General features: G+C 39.8%; 2 protein-coding genes across 2 annotated transcripts; one reads left to right on the forward strand and one right to left on the reverse strand.

Annotated features, from left to right (window-relative positions):
• Positions 1–747: 747 nt before the first annotated feature.
• snrnp70 (small nuclear ribonucleoprotein 70 (U1)) lies at positions 748–10,147 on the reverse strand. Its single transcript, XM_066642050.1, has 10 exons — positions 9,957–10,147; positions 8,477–8,630; positions 8,011–8,073; positions 7,812–7,866; positions 7,204–7,268; positions 7,053–7,115; positions 6,875–6,956; positions 2,671–2,772; positions 2,242–2,341; positions 748–2,095 (listed from the first exon to the last, which is right to left on the reverse strand). Exons 2-10 carry the CDS (start codon positions 8,621–8,623, stop codon positions 1,288–1,290), a joined length of 1,485 nt encoding a protein of 494 aa, XP_066498147.1. The 5' UTR covers positions 8,624–8,630; positions 9,957–10,147; the 3' UTR covers positions 748–1,287.
• A 3,222-nt stretch (positions 10,148–13,369) lies between these two features.
• Positions 13,370–17,090, forward strand: rnf113a (ring finger protein 113A). Its single transcript, XM_066641919.1, has 10 exons — positions 13,370–13,521; positions 14,035–14,114; positions 14,675–14,773; positions 14,983–15,090; positions 15,568–15,677; positions 15,773–15,879; positions 15,983–16,072; positions 16,165–16,258; positions 16,450–16,556; positions 16,673–17,090. Exons 1-10 carry the CDS (start codon positions 13,419–13,421, stop codon positions 16,738–16,740), a joined length of 966 nt encoding a protein of 321 aa, XP_066498016.1. The 5' UTR covers positions 13,370–13,418; the 3' UTR covers positions 16,741–17,090.
• Positions 17,091–17,211: the final 121 nt, after the last annotated feature.

Genomic DNA, 17,211 nt, shown 5'->3' on the forward strand with positions numbered 1-17,211 from the left:
CTCTGAGTGTGTGTGTGTGTGTGTGGGGGGGGGGGGGGTTAACACTGATTTGTGCCGTCTGTCCAGTGTTTCTCACGCACTGTCATCACTGTGACGCAGCGCACTACGTCACCCCTGTGGAGCGACGCAATTGGATCCTCAGATGATAATTTTTTTGTGGGCACTTCTGGTTGAATTGTAAAATTTTCTCTTACGTATTCGCAACTTAAAGAGGACAGTTCAAACACATGCTGAAGTTGCTGATTATGTAATCATACGAAACATCCATCCGTAAAGAAATGATTATGCATGGGAACAATAATTACATTCTAATAATTAAGGTGTGGGAGTTCAATGCTTCAAAATCACAGCATTTAGCTTACTGTTTTTCCTCAAGCAGGGATTACTCTAGGTGAAAACATTAAATAAACTCATAGGCGTGACCTAAGTTGTTCCCACACCTTACTACAAAGTCATAATTTAGGTATCAACTTCTTAACTCGGTGCAGTTTGTTTGGTCAGGTGTGAAAAGTCACTGCACCAAGGGTGAAAACATTTCAAATGGACTAAAAAGTTTATGAAAACAGTTTTCACATTGCACTGAAAACCAAACCCTTTCCTTTATGAACATTCCAGAAAGAGCACTCAATTATGCCTTTTCCAGATTGTAAACTGAACACAAGATGTCCAGCTGTTTGTAACCAAGCAACTTCATGCACACAATCACAGAATAAACAAACAAAAGTTTTCATTAAAAAAAAAAGTGAGTTTATTAAAGAGGACCAAGATGCAAACATAACCCAAAAAATGCCACAAGAGGGACAGGTTCGCAGAGTTCATACTCTTAACGAGAAGCTAATTACAGGGGAGAAAAAAAAAAAGAAAAAAAAAAGAAATTTATTCTGAACCTATGGCAACATATTCCTGATTAAAAAACACACTTCTGTCTCACTCTGGATAAGGGGAGCGCTGCTAAGCGATTCACACAGTGAGAAAGGCAAACAGAACTATACACAATGAAGCTTAAGAGCAGCTGGGGTGACATTAGTAGTGACGTTTCCAGATTAACAGCCCACATATTACTCTTAAATACATCCTACCTTGAAATGGCTCTTGAAGTTGACCATTACAGAAAAATACCCATAGCTTCTACACTCTTAAAACTGAGGTGTAAATTTGGGTGTGATGCCAATGTTGGCTCACAAAAGAAAAAAAAATCCTTATTAATTCAGATTTTGGCAAGTGGCCTGGTGTTTTGTTTTCTAAACACATCTGTTTTTAGAGTGTAGACCTTAAACCTCAATGTGTTTAGTACTCATCACCCTGGGCCTCCATCCTGTAACCATTTTCATTGGACACATAACCTTCTCCAGACTGCATGGAGTCTTGGTCCATCATCATCAAGCCTATCCCATCCTGAGAGCCTTCCTCAGACTGTGGTGGGACAGATTCTTCTCCTTCTTCTCCTCCATTACCCAATCCTTCAAGATCTCCAGCGGGAGGCAGCAGAGAGGCATGTCTATCCTCCCTGCGTTCTCCTCTTTCACGGTCACCCCGGTCCCGCTTATGCTCACGGTCTCTATCCCGATCCCTCCTCCTCTCTCTATCTCGGTCTCTGTCTTTATCCCTGTGACTTCTCTTCCTGTCCCTGTCCCGATCCCTCTCTCTATCCCTTTCCCTGACTCTTTCCTCTCCTTCAACACCACCTTCCTCACCTCGTCCCAATTCTCCTCCGCTGGGGTCCTCCATCCCCCTCTCTGCTCCCTCTCCCATGCCATCCACCATGGGCCCCATTCCCTCCTCTCCTCCTTCTGCTCCTTTCCCCCTCTCTCTTTCCCTCCTCCTGTCCCTGCTCCTGCTCCTTCTCTTGCGGTCCCTCTCTCTGTCTCGGTCTCGACTCCTCTCGCGACTCTTCCCCTCTCCCTCCGGTCTCTCTCTCTCCCTCTCCCGCCGCCGGCTGGTGGCCCCCTCCTCTGGTCCTGCCCCAATCCCCCTCTCGCGCTCTCGGGAACGAGTGCGCCGGCGTCTTTCCCTGGAGCGAGAGCGACGCCGCTCCCCGCGGTCTTTTTCTCGCTCACGTTCTCTGCTCCGGTCACGTCGATCACGCTCACGGTCACTATGGTGAGACAAATGAGAAAAGAGAAGGTGACAATTAAATAGGTTTGTTAATAAGAATGTATGGCAGTTCCTATAAGATCTACATGTATGTACTTCAGAATTTATTCAATATTTTAAGTATTTAGGGACATGACGTTTACTTACCCCCCAATAGGTCGATCATCATAGCGTGAGGTATCATCCCTGCCCGAGTGCTTGATGTTGACATCTGCTCCACCCCTTCTGGTACCACCAAGACCTCCACCTGGGGAATAAATTAATAAATATCATTGATTTCATTAGATTACAATTTATACATAATGGAGAGGAACAGATAAGGCCAATGTACGAGGAGCCAATTTTCTATATATTTCTTACTTTAAGGTCCACTATAAAATATGCGCCACTATGCACCGATAACAGGCTTCTACAGTTTTAAAGAATATTTCCCAAACTCTTTTTTTTCGTCTTCTCATTGGTTAAAAACACTTAGCAAAATACAATTACATGAAAACAAGCCTTTTATAGAAATAACATTGAACATAACACCTGAGTAAAAAAAAAAAAAAAGTAAGTGAAAGGAGCAGTTCTTACCAAGCCTACGGGGGTGCCATCCCTTCACAGTGCGACCTCTCTCCACATCTACAAGAACTCTCCGCCCATCAATCTTCTTACCATCCGCATGCTTGTAGGCAGCTACAGAGTCGCAACATGAAAAAACCAAAGAGAAAGAGCAGAAGTAGAGAGGGAGAGAGGATGAAGGGGGAAAAAAGTGAAAGTGAGAGAGAAAAGGAGACTGTGAGGAGGAGAAGAATGCATGTTGCAGTATTGATTGATCTCTTACCTGGAGATACCTTTTGATGCCCACACACATACAGCCATTAAAAAGCACATGCTTACCTCACGTAATTGATGGCTGAGGTAGCAAGAATCAGCACTTGTGATGCCAGCAACTTACCAGGAACCTTTTTTATTATTTATGTTCAATCTATTTTTAGTGAAGTCAAACACTCTGGCTCATTTAACTACACTCCTGAAGGAGAGTTTCAATCCTTTAAATGTTTAAAAGACCCGAGTACAAAGTGCAAATTTTAATCTTTCCTAGAGAAAGCTCTCATAAAATACATGTCCATAAAGAATATTCAGGTCTTCAATCAATATTAATGCAGAGGTCACTAAACACAGGCCAGGATTGGATGGCTTTTTATCCTGAAGAAACTAATACTACAATTTACTGATGAGCACACAAACTCAACAGTAACTCTAAAGTTAAAAACAAAGCCAATATTCCAGCAGTCTTTGAAAGTCCTCAAAGTACCTTACAATTTCATTGCATTTACTCCCCGAGGACATTAATACAAATTAATGCTTCACAACTCTTCCTGGCCTTAAACCATAACAGCTTTGTTTACATGTCAGCTGATGACCATCAGGCAACTAGAAAACACATACATTTCACCAGCTTGGCACAATTCACACTGATGACTATTTAGAGAGCTGAAAATAAAATGCACAAGCATTTTCATCTCAATGAAAAGAAATCTGCATTTAATTTCTCATACTCATGATGTGCATTTGTTTTAATGAGTTTGCTTGCATTTCTGTGAACACACACCAAAACAAAAATCTATTTTAAGATTATAAATGTGTCTTAACATTTGCAAACCAAAGGTTTGCACCACAATGTAGGGCTCAAACCACAAAGAGGTCAGGGTATTATTTATTTATGGGAAGAGAGAGGAAAAAAAAAAAGAGAAAATACACCTATGCAGGTGAGATTTTTCTGACACAAGGTGAACTTATGGGTCCTACAATTTATCAGTCTGTCCCAAGAACAAAGCATTCAGCCATTTTCACACCAATGTGGGACTGTCACATTTTGTCTCACAGTTCTTTCACATTCAAACTTTCTAAAGGTATTATCGGGTAAGCTAAGGACAGCCATCCACACCCTCACATTCAAAAACATGGGCACAAGACAAAAGGAGCACCCATTAAGATTAAATTATTAAGTTTTTCACCTTTGTGCACCCCACCCCATTCTACATTTTTACCCATTTTAATAATTTGATTTGTACAATTAAGCTATCAACACTGCCAAACATCGAAAAATGCCACATTATTCCCTTTGCCCAATTTTCAGTAACAAGTAATATCCTCTAAGAGTCAATTTTGGTCAAGCATTATCTCCAATTTTATGATTACCTGTAAACACTACCTTACCATAATACCTGGCCAAGGCTGGAACCCATCGGTGGCATAGCCCCTCGTAATGTAGCCTGGTGATTTTCCGTTTGAAAGTCGAACATACGCAGCGAAAACTGTGATATTGATGGTTTGACACAAAAATAGGGATCCATTCCAGATAGATGCACTGGATGAGGTCCACTCAGCTACTCTGGTCTGTACGGTTGAGGACGACCATCTCAGGGGAATCAGGTACAAAAACGTGCTCCTATCTATTCGGAGGGCCTTACCATCAACCCTCAAAATCTAGACTAGAGGGCCTTACCGTCAACCCTCAAAATCTATCCTGGAGGGCCTTACCATCAACCCTCAAATTCTAGCCTAGAAGGGCCTTACCATCAGCCCTCAAATGCTTGCCTAATAGGGTCTTACCATCAACCCTTAACTCAACAACCAACAGGCATCAAGAAACGAGGGCCTTACCAAAACCCCCTCTACTCCATAATCTAGAGGGCCTTACCCACAACCCTCTTTTCAAAGATCTAACTAAGAAACCTTGCACAAACAACTCCTATTCACACTGAGGTTTCCCCAACAAGGGACGTGGAATTTGAAATGCCTGTAAATTACAAGATCAGCCTTACTATTTAAGTGGATAATTTCTTAAATAAAAAAAGCATGGAATATAACATTTAAAGGAGAAATATGATGCCAGGCACTGTGATAAGGGACGTTTTGGGAAAGGACAGATCTTGGAAAGGAATGAGGCGTCCAATATTGTTTAGAGCTGAAATGAATGAGGAAACTGTTCTTAGAGGTCGTTTCTATGGCGGTAAATGCTGGCTCAGCTGCATAAAGATCTAGTGTGTGCATCTACAATGAAATCCACTCCTAAAGCTGAAAGGAAACCGCTTAAATATGGAATTCTCTTGCACTTTTAGACAACGCTGAGCTCCCTTGATCTGTCTGAGACGCTGTGCTACATATTATAAATGGGCTTACCTTAGGTTAACCTGTGCAATTAAAGCCATCTGTTATCACAGAATTTAATAAATAATAATGACCATACTCTGTAAGACATAGAAAACAAAGCTTTCGACAGGGTCCTAGCCAGGAAGGGGACATTTCCAGCATTTTGCTCTAACACAGGTGAAGACCCCTCAAGTTTATGGCAAGTAAATTTACACGGCACAGCACAGTTCTGGATTGAATCATCCCACAGTATTCATGGAAATTACACTTGTGCACACAGCAATACGTATTAGATATTTAGAGAGAGTTTATACTCCGTTCTACATCACGTACCCCAAGTCCTAAAAATAAAATAAAAACAATAGTCAAGTGCATTATTTACGCCTGCCACCTGCAAATGCCTTTCTATAATTCTGCCGAGATGCATATAAGTATGTGGTGATGAGTAAAGGAGGAGGTTTATGTGAGTTCAGTTTATTAAAAAAAAAAAAAAAAAAAAAACCCACACCATCCTAGCTGACCAACTAGGGCAATCTAAACTTTTATAATTAATTCTAGACCTCGCAGAGTACAACCTGGATTTTGTTGTCTACTCGCAGTGGCTTTAACAGTACAGGTTGACTTCAGGCACCCACTACCTAAGCCTAATCCAAGGAACGTTCAGTGACCAAAGGCAGCGGGGCTGCATTTAAGATTTAAGCCTCACTCAAAATGAGGCAAACAAAAGTCTGGTTTGGTCCAGTGAACGTAAGCCTTGCTTCAGCCTAGAAGTAGATGAGGGTGTAAAGAAATCTTACCCATCATACAAACCCATCATACCAACCATATACTGAGCTGTGGTAGTAGGGTGTAGATGTATCAAAACCATCATCATGATCTGCAAGCCAGCTCTGGCCAATAGCCATCAGAGATAGGCGGCTGCAGTAGCAATGAGAACAACACACAATTAATAACACTGCACAGACTTTGCTCTGCAACACTTCACTAATTACAGTCTCACCTCAGTATATAAAAAAAATTCATGTTTTAAAACGGCAAATTGTTTTTGGTTTGTTTGAACAGACATGTGTACAGGTTTAGAGTCACCTTGGCGCTACAGGAAGGCTTGGCCTTTAGCTTACCGTCACAGCTCCGGCCGGAAACACACACTCGTATGTGTCACACTGCCTAAACATTAGAGATGCCATACAGTGGCAACATTCATCAGAACGTGTGCGCAGTGGACTATTGCACAACTTTGGCCCTGCCCCTTCCCACTGCTATAGCCATATGTTATGCACCTCCACATTAACACCTGATGCAAAACAACACACAGGAAAACAACTTTCCGGATCTGAGTACAGTGAGAGCAGACGCTGACAGTCATACGCACAGACACACAAACACAGATGACCTGGCCAAAGCCCTGTACACTTTGTACAGCCTTAGGCTTGGTATGCACATTCCAGTGCCTTTTATTTACATTAAATCATTAGTAAAAGGCTTAGAGGTGTGGGCACATTTAGGTTTACAGCTGCCAAGAGGGTGTAGGGCTGAATTCCCTTATAAATTTGACAATTTAGAAAACATCAACCCTCAATATTACAACTATTAATCCGTTTGAAAACATCTAACCAAGAACACAGCCAGTTCTACTCACAGTGCATGTCTCGCTCATGTTCATACTCTATGAAGGCGTAGCCACGTGGTTTTCCTGTCCTCTTGTTGTAAACAATGTAGATCTAAAAGGAAAAATAAAGGATTTAGTCCAAGATTAAGGAGGCTTGTATTTTAATAATAAAAAAAAATCTCCACCAGAATCCATTATCACTACTTACTCGTTTGATAGGGCCATAGACCTCAAACTCACGACGCAGCTTGGACTCTGTTGTATCATAGTTCTGTTTAAAAAAAAGCAACATGTGGGTGTAAGAGAAGCTGAGATATTAAATATTAAAATAAATAGATGTCACAGCTCAAATAACTTACAATTCGAGCCACAAACAAGGTTTTAAAAGCATCTCCTTGAGCATTTGGGTCATTGTGAGGATCCCCTGGACAAAGAAAAGCAGAAGTTAGATCATGCTACGATATAATTGTAGGATTTTTTTGGTGATATAATCATTTTATCAAGTTTTCTGGAAACCCAAACTGCAATACTTTTAATCAGCAGAAGGGTTTCGGGCAATATAATTTAGTTAAAATAGTAATGATGCTAAAAGTAAATAATTTAGTTATTTAATTTCAGATGTCTATGGAACCTTGCCTCAGGGGACAGCAAACTGCATCACTATCAACACAACCACGGACACCAAAAGAGTAAATGAGCCCAAGTATTAAAGAGCTTAAAAGTATTGAAATATAAAAATGCTTAGTTCAAAGTTTTTGTTCGTTGCTTTGCTAAATAATGAAGGCTGGAAGAAATTAAGTTTAGTGACGTTTATCAAAGTACAGCTCAGCAAGCTTCATGCCTAACCCCACAGCTTATTTCACTTAAGGTGAGTTAAGAATTAGTGTTCAACAACTACTCAAAGCTTGCAAAATGCTGTTCAAGTCATGTCAACCAGTGAAGTATTTAAAATGCTTGGCACACTTACACAACTTCAGCTCTGCCTCCACCACTGTCTGCCGCCTCTCCATTTTCTCACGCCTCTGCAATTCATCAAGTACAGTCGTCAAACACAAGGCCTTCATACAAAGGTTCTTCACCTTATTATTCCTGCTGTGGCGTCATTTTACAACCCTCATATCTCTTTTTGGTATCCTAAATAAAATAGACTGTAAAAAGCATCTCACCTTTCTTTCCAACCTCTCCTCTCGCGTTTCGGCTCTTGTAGGAGGTGGAGCATCTCTAGGGTCCTAGTTGGCAGCAAATAAAACCAAAGACATCAATTTAAAAAGAAAAGTGACTAAATAATTATAAATAAAATATCAATATAAAACTTTACTGACATTAGTAGCGGAGCTGAGCTCTTAATGTCTTTAAAACCAATGTAAAAATTACTTCTGTATCGTGGCTCACTTAAAAACGCAACCTGTGCTGAAATATCAGCATGCTTAAATTCTATGGGCTGATAAGGTTACATTTTATTTGCCTAAAGACTTATTAAAAACATGTTATTTTGACATTGTGTGGTGCAAGTAGAGAACAGCATGTTCTAAAACTAAAGAATCAAAAAATACATATACTTTGAGTGATAAGTGCTACATAATTCACAATAAAATAATCTCGCCCTCCCCTGTTCAGATCCCCTGACTCTACCTCAAAGTGCTTGATGAAAGGGGCAATCCCAGAGTATGGCTGATTGTGGTGCTTTTCATGAGGAAGCTTCTCAAGCTGTGGCAGGAATGGAATGGGGTCCCGCGGCGCAAACAAGGCCAGCAGGTTTGGAGGCAGAAACTGGGTCATTCTTCACCTTTAAAAAAAGAGGGATATACCACTTTAATGTCTGTAGAAGCCGTTTAATGACAGCAATTCACACACAGGCCTTAAACAGCTTAAAGTCTGTCATTTAGGATCTACATCATATTGCATAGGAGATTAATTTCACGAGTTTTAGGACGCATTATATATTAATGCAGAGTAAAGCTGTGCAGATTCACTGGTCATTTTAAAAAGTTAACAAAAAATCTGTCCAATCAAGTGTTTAGTCTCTTGTTTTAAACATATTCATGTTGTGTTGTTTATGAACTTAAAGACCTGTCATGAGTGAAATAAGCAGTTAACCCAATGGCTGAGCAGTGTGTGAGCAAGTACAGAGTTTTATCTCAGTAACTCTTGAGCCATTAGGGTATTTTTTTCAGAAATAACTTCTAAATATGTGATTCTGAGATTAGTACTTTAAGGATTTAAAACTTGACTGGATGTGTCCTTTAACACAACGTTAAGATTTATGTTCTAGGCATGACAATTTGGGTTCCCATTAACAGAGTAAAAAAAACTGGGGTGTTAAGATTTTCGGCAATTAACCTCTTTACACCCCAACCACTAATATAACGTAGAGGTAACCCTAACAAATAGGGGGAATTCACCTTTAAATGGGGGCTGATATCAGTTTGCAGTTTCCTAAAACTAAGCATGGGTCAAGAACAAAAGGACCAAGGACATAGGCTTTAAAAACATAATACGAGCAAAGGGAAGCTGTTATTCATGGTGTAGCAGAGTGTATGAAATAATCCAAACTCGATGATAAATCACTAATAAACCTTTAGTTCCTGTATGAGAGCGCTAGATTGTCAGCTGACTCTGCTTTACTTGATTACGTACGTATGAAGACTTTGTTTCCGCAAATCTAACCACCACTGCACATATTAAATGCATGTTTAAAGCCACGTGGACAGGAAAGAAACAAGACGTAAAGTTAACTATAAATAAACTGCTTGAAAACATTAGCTCCCTGCGTCTCAATAGGTAGCTAATCAAATGCTTCGGCATGGCCTAATCCGCGCAGTTACTAGAGGACCTAGGTAGTGTGCACTTTAAACTAAACAAAACTAGCTAATGAGGTTTAGGCTATTGTTAGTTCCATCTTTACGTACGATATTTAACACAATACAAAAGATCAAAAAAGTTTTTTTTTTTATACATATTCCTTCTACAACAACCCAGTTTAAATAAAAATTGGATTGCACAAATAATCCATTTTTGCGCGTCCTCGCTATGGCCCCTAGGTAGTGAACTCAAGCTCAATTTGGGACGCGCCCCGATTACACCGCGGCCTCGTGTCGGACATTAGAGTTACCTCAGCTCTGCATTCAGTCTCCAAACAAATTCTCGCTCCCAGCGGATATACTGCGGTCCCCCGCGACTCCCGATGATGTTTAGACCGTGAACAGCGGAGCTAGAGTCGGAGAAAACGATTTTAATAATATCCTGTAGAGCCCTATCCTTCTTTTCTTCCTCTCCGAACGAAGCTCGTTCTTAAAATGGCGCAACAACCGTTGAGGGCGGGATCTTTCACGACACCAGGACACATTTTGCGGCCGGGGTGTGGCTACCATGACAACGTCAGAGAAAAACAATAAGAACAGCAAATAAAAAGCTAACTCAGTTTGATTTTAATTTGTTCAAATTTCAAGTTCATGTGGCTGCTCCACAACCAGTATTTCTCAGGTTATCCAGATAATTTAAAACCCTTGGAGGAAGTTGAGGACTGTTCAATAAGAATGCCCACTTGAGTTGACTCTAGTTAAGCTAAGAAATCCTGAGGAACAACCCCTTGAATGTATTATTTAGCTAAGAAAAATGCATGTCCATTGGCTTAAGTTGTCAGGCTAGCTCTGAAATTCTGTGGAGAGCATGCCACAAGCAGGGTTTCAGATTTACCTGGGTAACTTAGCCTAGATTGTGAGTTGTACATTATAAGGGTAGCTGGTTGCTGATCAGATCATAAACGGCCACAGCAACCATAGGGTATATGTAGGATTGGAACAATTGAAATTGTGTGGCTGCTGGTAGGAAGAGAGTGGGGTGGGCCCTATGTGACGCTCTAATTGATTGGCATCGGATATTTTACATCTTATCTTGTGTACGATTATTTAGGGTGACCATATCTTCAAAAAAGAGGACACATGGGGCAAGTTGGCAGCACAAATTCTTCCATAACCATGCAACTATGCTGCTGAAATTTAATACATAAACAGATACTCGTTAACAAGATAAAAAAAACAAATGCCATTTTGGACAGATTCCATTCTACATTTGGCCCTAAGCAAAAATAATATTTTTATAATTTCTTGACAGTTTATTATCATTAAGACCTGTTATTTTCTGTTCATACTAAACTTCAAACCTGAAGTCCTGTATTAAATCGACTTGTTCACACCAGAAAACTCATGAACATAACAAAAACTGACGAGTTTAACTTTTAACTGTTTTTAAACGTTAATAAAAGCAAGCTCCAGACTTTACCAACCAGAAGTAATACAAAATTTATAAATGATCAGAGCATCGCTAGGATCCAGACATTTATGTAAAAATACGTATATTTAATATTTTAAAAGGTCTAGCTAATAAAACGTGCTGTATGTGATAGCTAAAATTCTATTAAAAAATTCGATTAATGAGTTGGCCTGTTTTCTTCTAAAATTAATGTTAAACAGAAAAACTGCGCAGATGTAACTGGATTAACTCGTCTGAAAGTCAGTAACGGTCAGGTGTGTCCGAGTATTTGTGCCGTTATAGGGTAGGGTGACCAGATCTGAGATGAAAAAGAATATTCGTGGGGGGGGGGGGGGGGGGGTCTCGCCTCTCGCTGCCGTTGTATGCTTAGCTGAACCTCTTATGTCCTTTACGTTTTTATTTGCTACACAAAATATGGGAATTTTTTTTTTTTAATTCATCCGAGAATTTACATTTACGTTTCGGCATAGATGCTCCAGATGAGGGTAGGTACATGAGCTTTGCCTGACGTAAACAAGGACTACTGACGTGCAGACTGACCAATTAAATGTTTACAGAGAAGGTTATCGACCAATAACGGTAGCTCTACAGTCAGACCGTCCAATCCGAAGATTTTAGGCTAATTTACCACACCCCCTTCTCACTCAAGCGAACCAATCGGAGTAGGGGAGGGCGGGACTAGTTTGTGAACGAAACGCTTCTCGAAGTTCTATGTAAGCTCCAGAAAAACAAAATCCCGGACGTTTGTGAAATTCCGCCCGGACATTTTTTAAGTCTAAAAAAAGGACATGTCCGGGTAAAAGAGGACGTCTGGTCACCCTATTATAGGGACAGAAGTGACGACTTTCCGTTTTTTTTACAATATAGAGCAGAAAGTGAAAGGCTTGTGTGACATAGAAATTCTTCCAAAAACAAAGAAGAGACTATGATAAATGACCGTAACAACTTTCAACACATTTCTGTTTGAGGCTCCAGTATAAGACTGTGATGTGGAGCAGAGCTCGGCTAAAAGTGATGTAAGCACAAGCGGGTGCGCGCGGCGAAGTGTGTCCCATTTCTGCTCTGAGCTCCGACCCCTTGAACCCTTGATCCCTGCGCGACCCTTTTGCTCCTTTTGTTCTCAAAGAACGGCATCTTACGTCGTCGAAGTGCACGCTTCAAGAAAGGTATTAGGGCTTTTTTTTTAAGATTTGGGACAGAGGGAATAAGGTAGACGGCCGGACGCATTTTTAGGTCCCGAAAAGAGGACGTCTGGTCACCCTAGATTGTTATTGGGAGCATCAAGGAGGTATTCCACAAAGCAGGATTTAGCTAGATATATAACTTAGGCCCCAAGTTTTGAACAATAAGAATGTTCCTCCGCTTTTTTCTTATCGACCAGGCTTCTTTTGTACTTAGTTTCACATGAACAGTTTTCTGACGGCTGTACCTTTCAGAGCATTGTTAAACACATTTACCTATCATGCCCTGCCTTGCCCGACACAGAATATGATTTTTTTAATTTCCTGAATATTTCACAATTCTCTGATTTTTTTTAGATTTAATAATAATAATAATAATAATAATAATAATAATAATAATAATAATAATAATAAAGCTAAATTTTTTGCAATCTTAATAAGACTGAACTGTTCCTTCTGACCTCAGTTCCTGACTGAAACTTTGGTGGGTGCTTCTTTTGAGTGTGTTGCAGATGTCAAATTTAAAATGAACACCAAAATCTTAAAAAAAAAAATAAAAATACAAGTTTTCAATTCAAACACTGGAAATCTTTACTTTGTACCTTTGTCACTGAAATACCTCTGAAGCCAAGATATTTGTTCTACACTACTGCACTGTACTGTGGGATTTTTTGAGTGGACTGACAATTGTGCATTTTCAGACACCATTACAAAATGACAGAACACTAAAATACTGCACTATATAATGAATAGGGCACTTGGGTTATTGCTTTTATTGCATTTAAGAATAATGTAGACGTTTTCTTGGGGTATCCCACAATATGGGATTTCTCAATTTAGCCAGATAAGTTAAACCCAAAATTAGTCCTCAAATTACTTAAACCCAAATTTAATAAAACTGGAGTCTCCCTCAGCAGTTTATCTGAGAAATTTTGCATTGTGGAATTCCCATAGGGAAAATGTGTTTGTTAAAAATAATGAGAGAGAGAGAGAGAGAGAGAGAGAGAGAGAGAGAGAGAGAACGAGAACGAGAACGAGAACGAGAGCTCCCGCTCCGGGTCCACAGGGGGCGCTACTCTAAACACGACTGAGCCCCTCACTGTTCTCTGTGTTTATGAGAAATGGCGGAGTCCGAGGAACCCAAAACCTCCTGTACATTTCTGTTCAAGAAAACTAACAAAAAATTCTCCGCCCGAAAGCGAAAAGCCAGCGATAGCGACAAAGGTAAAGTCTGTCCCTTATCCTCTTTTTTCAGCGAGTGTAGATTGACTAAACTCACGACAGTATCCTGAAAACTGCTGGAAATAGCTTCTGTAAGAGTCGCAGTCCTGATATACACCGATCACCCATAAGATTGCTGCCACCCCCTTTCACTCAATGTACGTGCACTTTGTAGTTCTACAGTTACAAACTAGTCCATATTTGGCTCCTTCCACTCTTCTTCAATGCTCAGTACCATCACATAGCCTGTAGTGGATATTTTTGGTTGGTGGGCTGTTATCAATCCAGCACTGATACAGAAGGGTTTAAAATTCCAGCAGCACTGCTGTGTCTGATCCATTACCTCGTTATAGTTACTACAGCGCTGAGAATGATCCACCAGCCAGTATTTACATACTACGTCAAGATATTTCCGTTAATAAAAGTGAGGAAAATGCACTTGTGTCCACGATACGTGTGCTATAAAACCTTGCATGTGGATGAATTAATCCATGTTTTTGCTGTTGAATTTCTCAGACAGAAGCAGCGATGAGGAGGGGAACGCTGTGGTCAAAAGAGAGAAGAAAACCAGTGCCTCCAACCCTATGATACAGAGGGTGTGTGGATTATTTTGCAACATTACAATATCACTCTAGATTCAATGGTTTCTAATGTCCTGTTAATGTTATTTTCTGCTAAACATCAGTGTCTGTTATAATTGCTATTGATTTCCTTCTTTAAGATTCCTGTCTGTTTTGGTCTGTTTGAATTCAAGTTCCAAAAACGTAACATTTCATATTACAATGTCTTTGACAATGTCTCTTTATCCTTTAGAAGTAATCCTGATGCATGTAAATGATCTTTATTCTGAGTGGCTGATATTGAGGCTCATTCCTAATGTAGAACTGGATGCAGCATTAATAAACAAATAAATGCTTTTCTATTTCTCTTTTCTCTCTTTTTTTTGAGAATTTAGAAATGTAAAAAAATGTATTATGACTGTTGTGCACAAAATAATACCAGCATAGTGTGTCCAGGGTGGACTTCTAGGGAAACAAAACATGAGAAAATATGAGTGTAATGATTAAGTTTATCTTGAATATTTAGTCCAGAGGCTGCTTTGCTCTGGCAAATCTTTGTTCTAAAATTAATTCACACACTTTTTCTCACTTTTTAGACAAAGAAGGTGGAGAGAGAAGCTGTTTCATCCAGTGAAAATGAAGAAGACAGCGAAACCACTAAAATCACAGTGGCATATAAGTCTTCACGCTCAGCGGTGAGACGTCAAGGTTTGATTTTTGCTTTGTGACAGTTTCGAAACTTACGGAGGGAAATGTGTGAAGTCCTTTCTGTGAAATAGTATGGTCTCAATTTTCTGAATACTTTTTGTCTTTCTCCTTTTTTAATTTTAAGTACAGCATGGATACTTTGTTATTTACTATGTATGTTGCTGAAGGACTACTCTACTCTCTGCATGTGTGACAGAAACCGGAGGGGCCTGAGGACATGGGGGCCACTGCTGTATACGCACTGGACACAGAGAAAGATAAAGATGCTCAGGCCATCTTCGAGCGTAGCCAGAAGATTCAGGAGGTGAGAGAGAGATTTGTACAGTAGACACAGAAAAGTATTTGCAACATCAGGATATAACAGTGTTGGTACAGGATCAATTCATGGTCTACATTTTTACTAAAAGTTTTAAATAGTGTATAAAAATTTAAAACTGCCCCTGGGTACATGCTTCCAGAGTAAAGTAGGATGGAAGGGGTGGCTTTATGCACTCATATGACTTCTTCAAACCTAAGGGTAGATTTGAATGATAATATTATATTAAAAAATATATATAACACAGTAACACTTCAAAAACACAGTAATAAATGTATTGTTAAACCCATGTTTTCTCTGGTGACATCAGAATATAAACCTACCCTGCAAATGGAACTTCAAAGAAAACAATATATATTAAGTATTATATAAATCTTTAAAGCCTATGATGTAGAAAGTATTGGCCAAACATACTGTAGAGCCATCAAAGGTCATGTACATAAATGTCATATATTTATTTTCTAGGAGCTAACAGGTAAAGAGGATGATAAGATCTACCGTGGCATCAACAACTACCACAAGTTCATTAAGCCTAAAGACTCCACTATGGGCAATGCATCCTCTGGTATGGTCAGGTAAGCGGATGTCATCTAAAACTTTTTAGAAGTGCCTTTTCACCACAAAGCACAGCCATATGCCTCGACTGACTTTTCCTGTTCTGCTCTATTAGGAAAGGACCAATCCGAGCCCCTGAACATTTAAGGGCCACTGTGAGGTGGGACTACCAGCCTGACATATGCAAAGATTATAAAGAGACAGGCTTCTGTGGATTTGGAGGTGAATGGGAACAGGACTTCACGGACTTAACAGCTTTTTAATTGAACGAATACCTTATGATCAGCAAAAGCACACTTCCAAAGTGTTATGTTTGCTATTTCAGACAGCTGCAAGTTTCTGCACGACCGTTCAGACTACAAACACGGATGGCAGATTGAGAGGGAGCTGGAGGAGGGAAGATACGGGGCCAATGGTGAGCTGCTGTGTGATTGAAAGTGTACTCTGCTATTTTGGAAAATAAATTGCTTGCTTGGCTCTATAATTAATTCTGTTTCTGATTTACAGAGGAAGAAAACTACGAGGTAAGCAGTGATGAAGAGGATTTTCCTTTCAAGTGCTTCATCTGCAGGAACTCTTTCAAGAACCCCATTGTCACTAAGTGAGTACAGAACACAAAAAGCTGAAACACTGTTCAAAAGGCTGTGGTTGTTCTAATTCCAGAATATTTTGCTTTCATTGTTTTGTATAGTCGGAGACTAACAACACATGCACATGAAAGCTTGATGAGGTTGTATTCTTTTGTCTCATTTGCACAACCACACTGTTAACTCTGAGAAATCTGTGTTCCAGATGCAGGCATTATTTCTGCGAGTCCTGCGCTCTCCAGCATTATCGCAAGTCCAAGCGTTGTTACGTTTGCAATCAGCAAACTAATGGTGTGTTCAACCCAGCAAAAGGTAAATGGCTTCGCACTCCTTGCTGCAAAGACCTTTGTTTTTAGGTCATATCAAGTTTATCATGTTCTGCTTGTGGTACATAGTTGTCCTGACATTTTTCATCTTCCTTTCTCTAGAGTTGATTGCTAAGATTCAGAAACACCAGGCTGCCACAGACCAACCCCCTTCAGATGAGGATGACTAGTGTTCTCATAACCTACTTTTACTATCATTTTCAGCTGTTGTAAATTGTATTGTCTAAACAACTTAAATAAATTGCTGTCTTTTTTTTTTTTTTTTAGCAACTTGTCTTAGGCATGCTTGTTCTTGCCATAAAAACATAACCAGTTTAGCTAGGAATAACATCGACTAACTTTATCTATAATTACAATTATTCACTGGCAACACTGGGAAGTTCTCTACTTTGCCAATAGCTAACACGGCTCTTCCAATTTAGTGTCGTATTCAGTTGCAACTAAAGTTACCAACTACATTATTATTCACATAGGTTTTAATTTGCATTGAGACCTGGTGATTAAGGCCATTGCATATGGTTTACATAATTTTTGTAGTCATCTTACCATTTCAGAGCCCACTGCTCTTAGCATAGAAATATAAATCACAGAATAAAGGTGATCGGTCAGAATAACTTTCTTCTGATTTAAAGTGACCCTTC

Source organism: Hoplias malabaricus, chromosome 13 (assembly GCF_029633855.1).
Source record: "Hoplias malabaricus isolate fHopMal1 chromosome 13, fHopMal1.hap1, whole genome shotgun sequence".
NCBI lineage: Eukaryota > Metazoa > Chordata > Actinopteri > Characiformes > Erythrinidae > Hoplias > Hoplias malabaricus.

Bases quoted from the DNA above. Each gene is read 5' to 3' on its own strand.
- rnf113a (XM_066641919.1), top strand. From the start codon at position 13,419: ATGGCGGAGTCCGAGGAACCCAAAACCTCCTGTACATTTCTGTTCAAG. The intron at 16,073-16,164 runs GTGAGCTGCTGT...TCTGATTTACAG, and splicing joins GGGAAGATACGGGGCCAATG to AGGAAGAAAACTACGAGGTA. The intron at 16,557-16,672 runs GTAAATGGCTTC...TCCTTTCTCTAG, and splicing joins TGTGTTCAACCCAGCAAAAG to AGTTGATTGCTAAGATTCAG.
- snrnp70 (XM_066642050.1), bottom strand. From the start codon at position 8,623: ATGACCCAGTTTCTGCCTCCAAACCTGCTGGCCTTGTTTGCGCCGCGG. The intron at 6,957-7,052 runs GTAAGTAGTGAT...TTTTCCTTTTAG, and splicing joins TCTATGGCCCTATCAAACGA to ATCTACATTGTTTACAACAA. The intron at 2,773-6,874 runs GTGAGTAGAACT...GCGACTCTGTAG, and splicing joins ACATGAGCGAGACATGCACT to CTGCCTACAAGCATGCGGAT.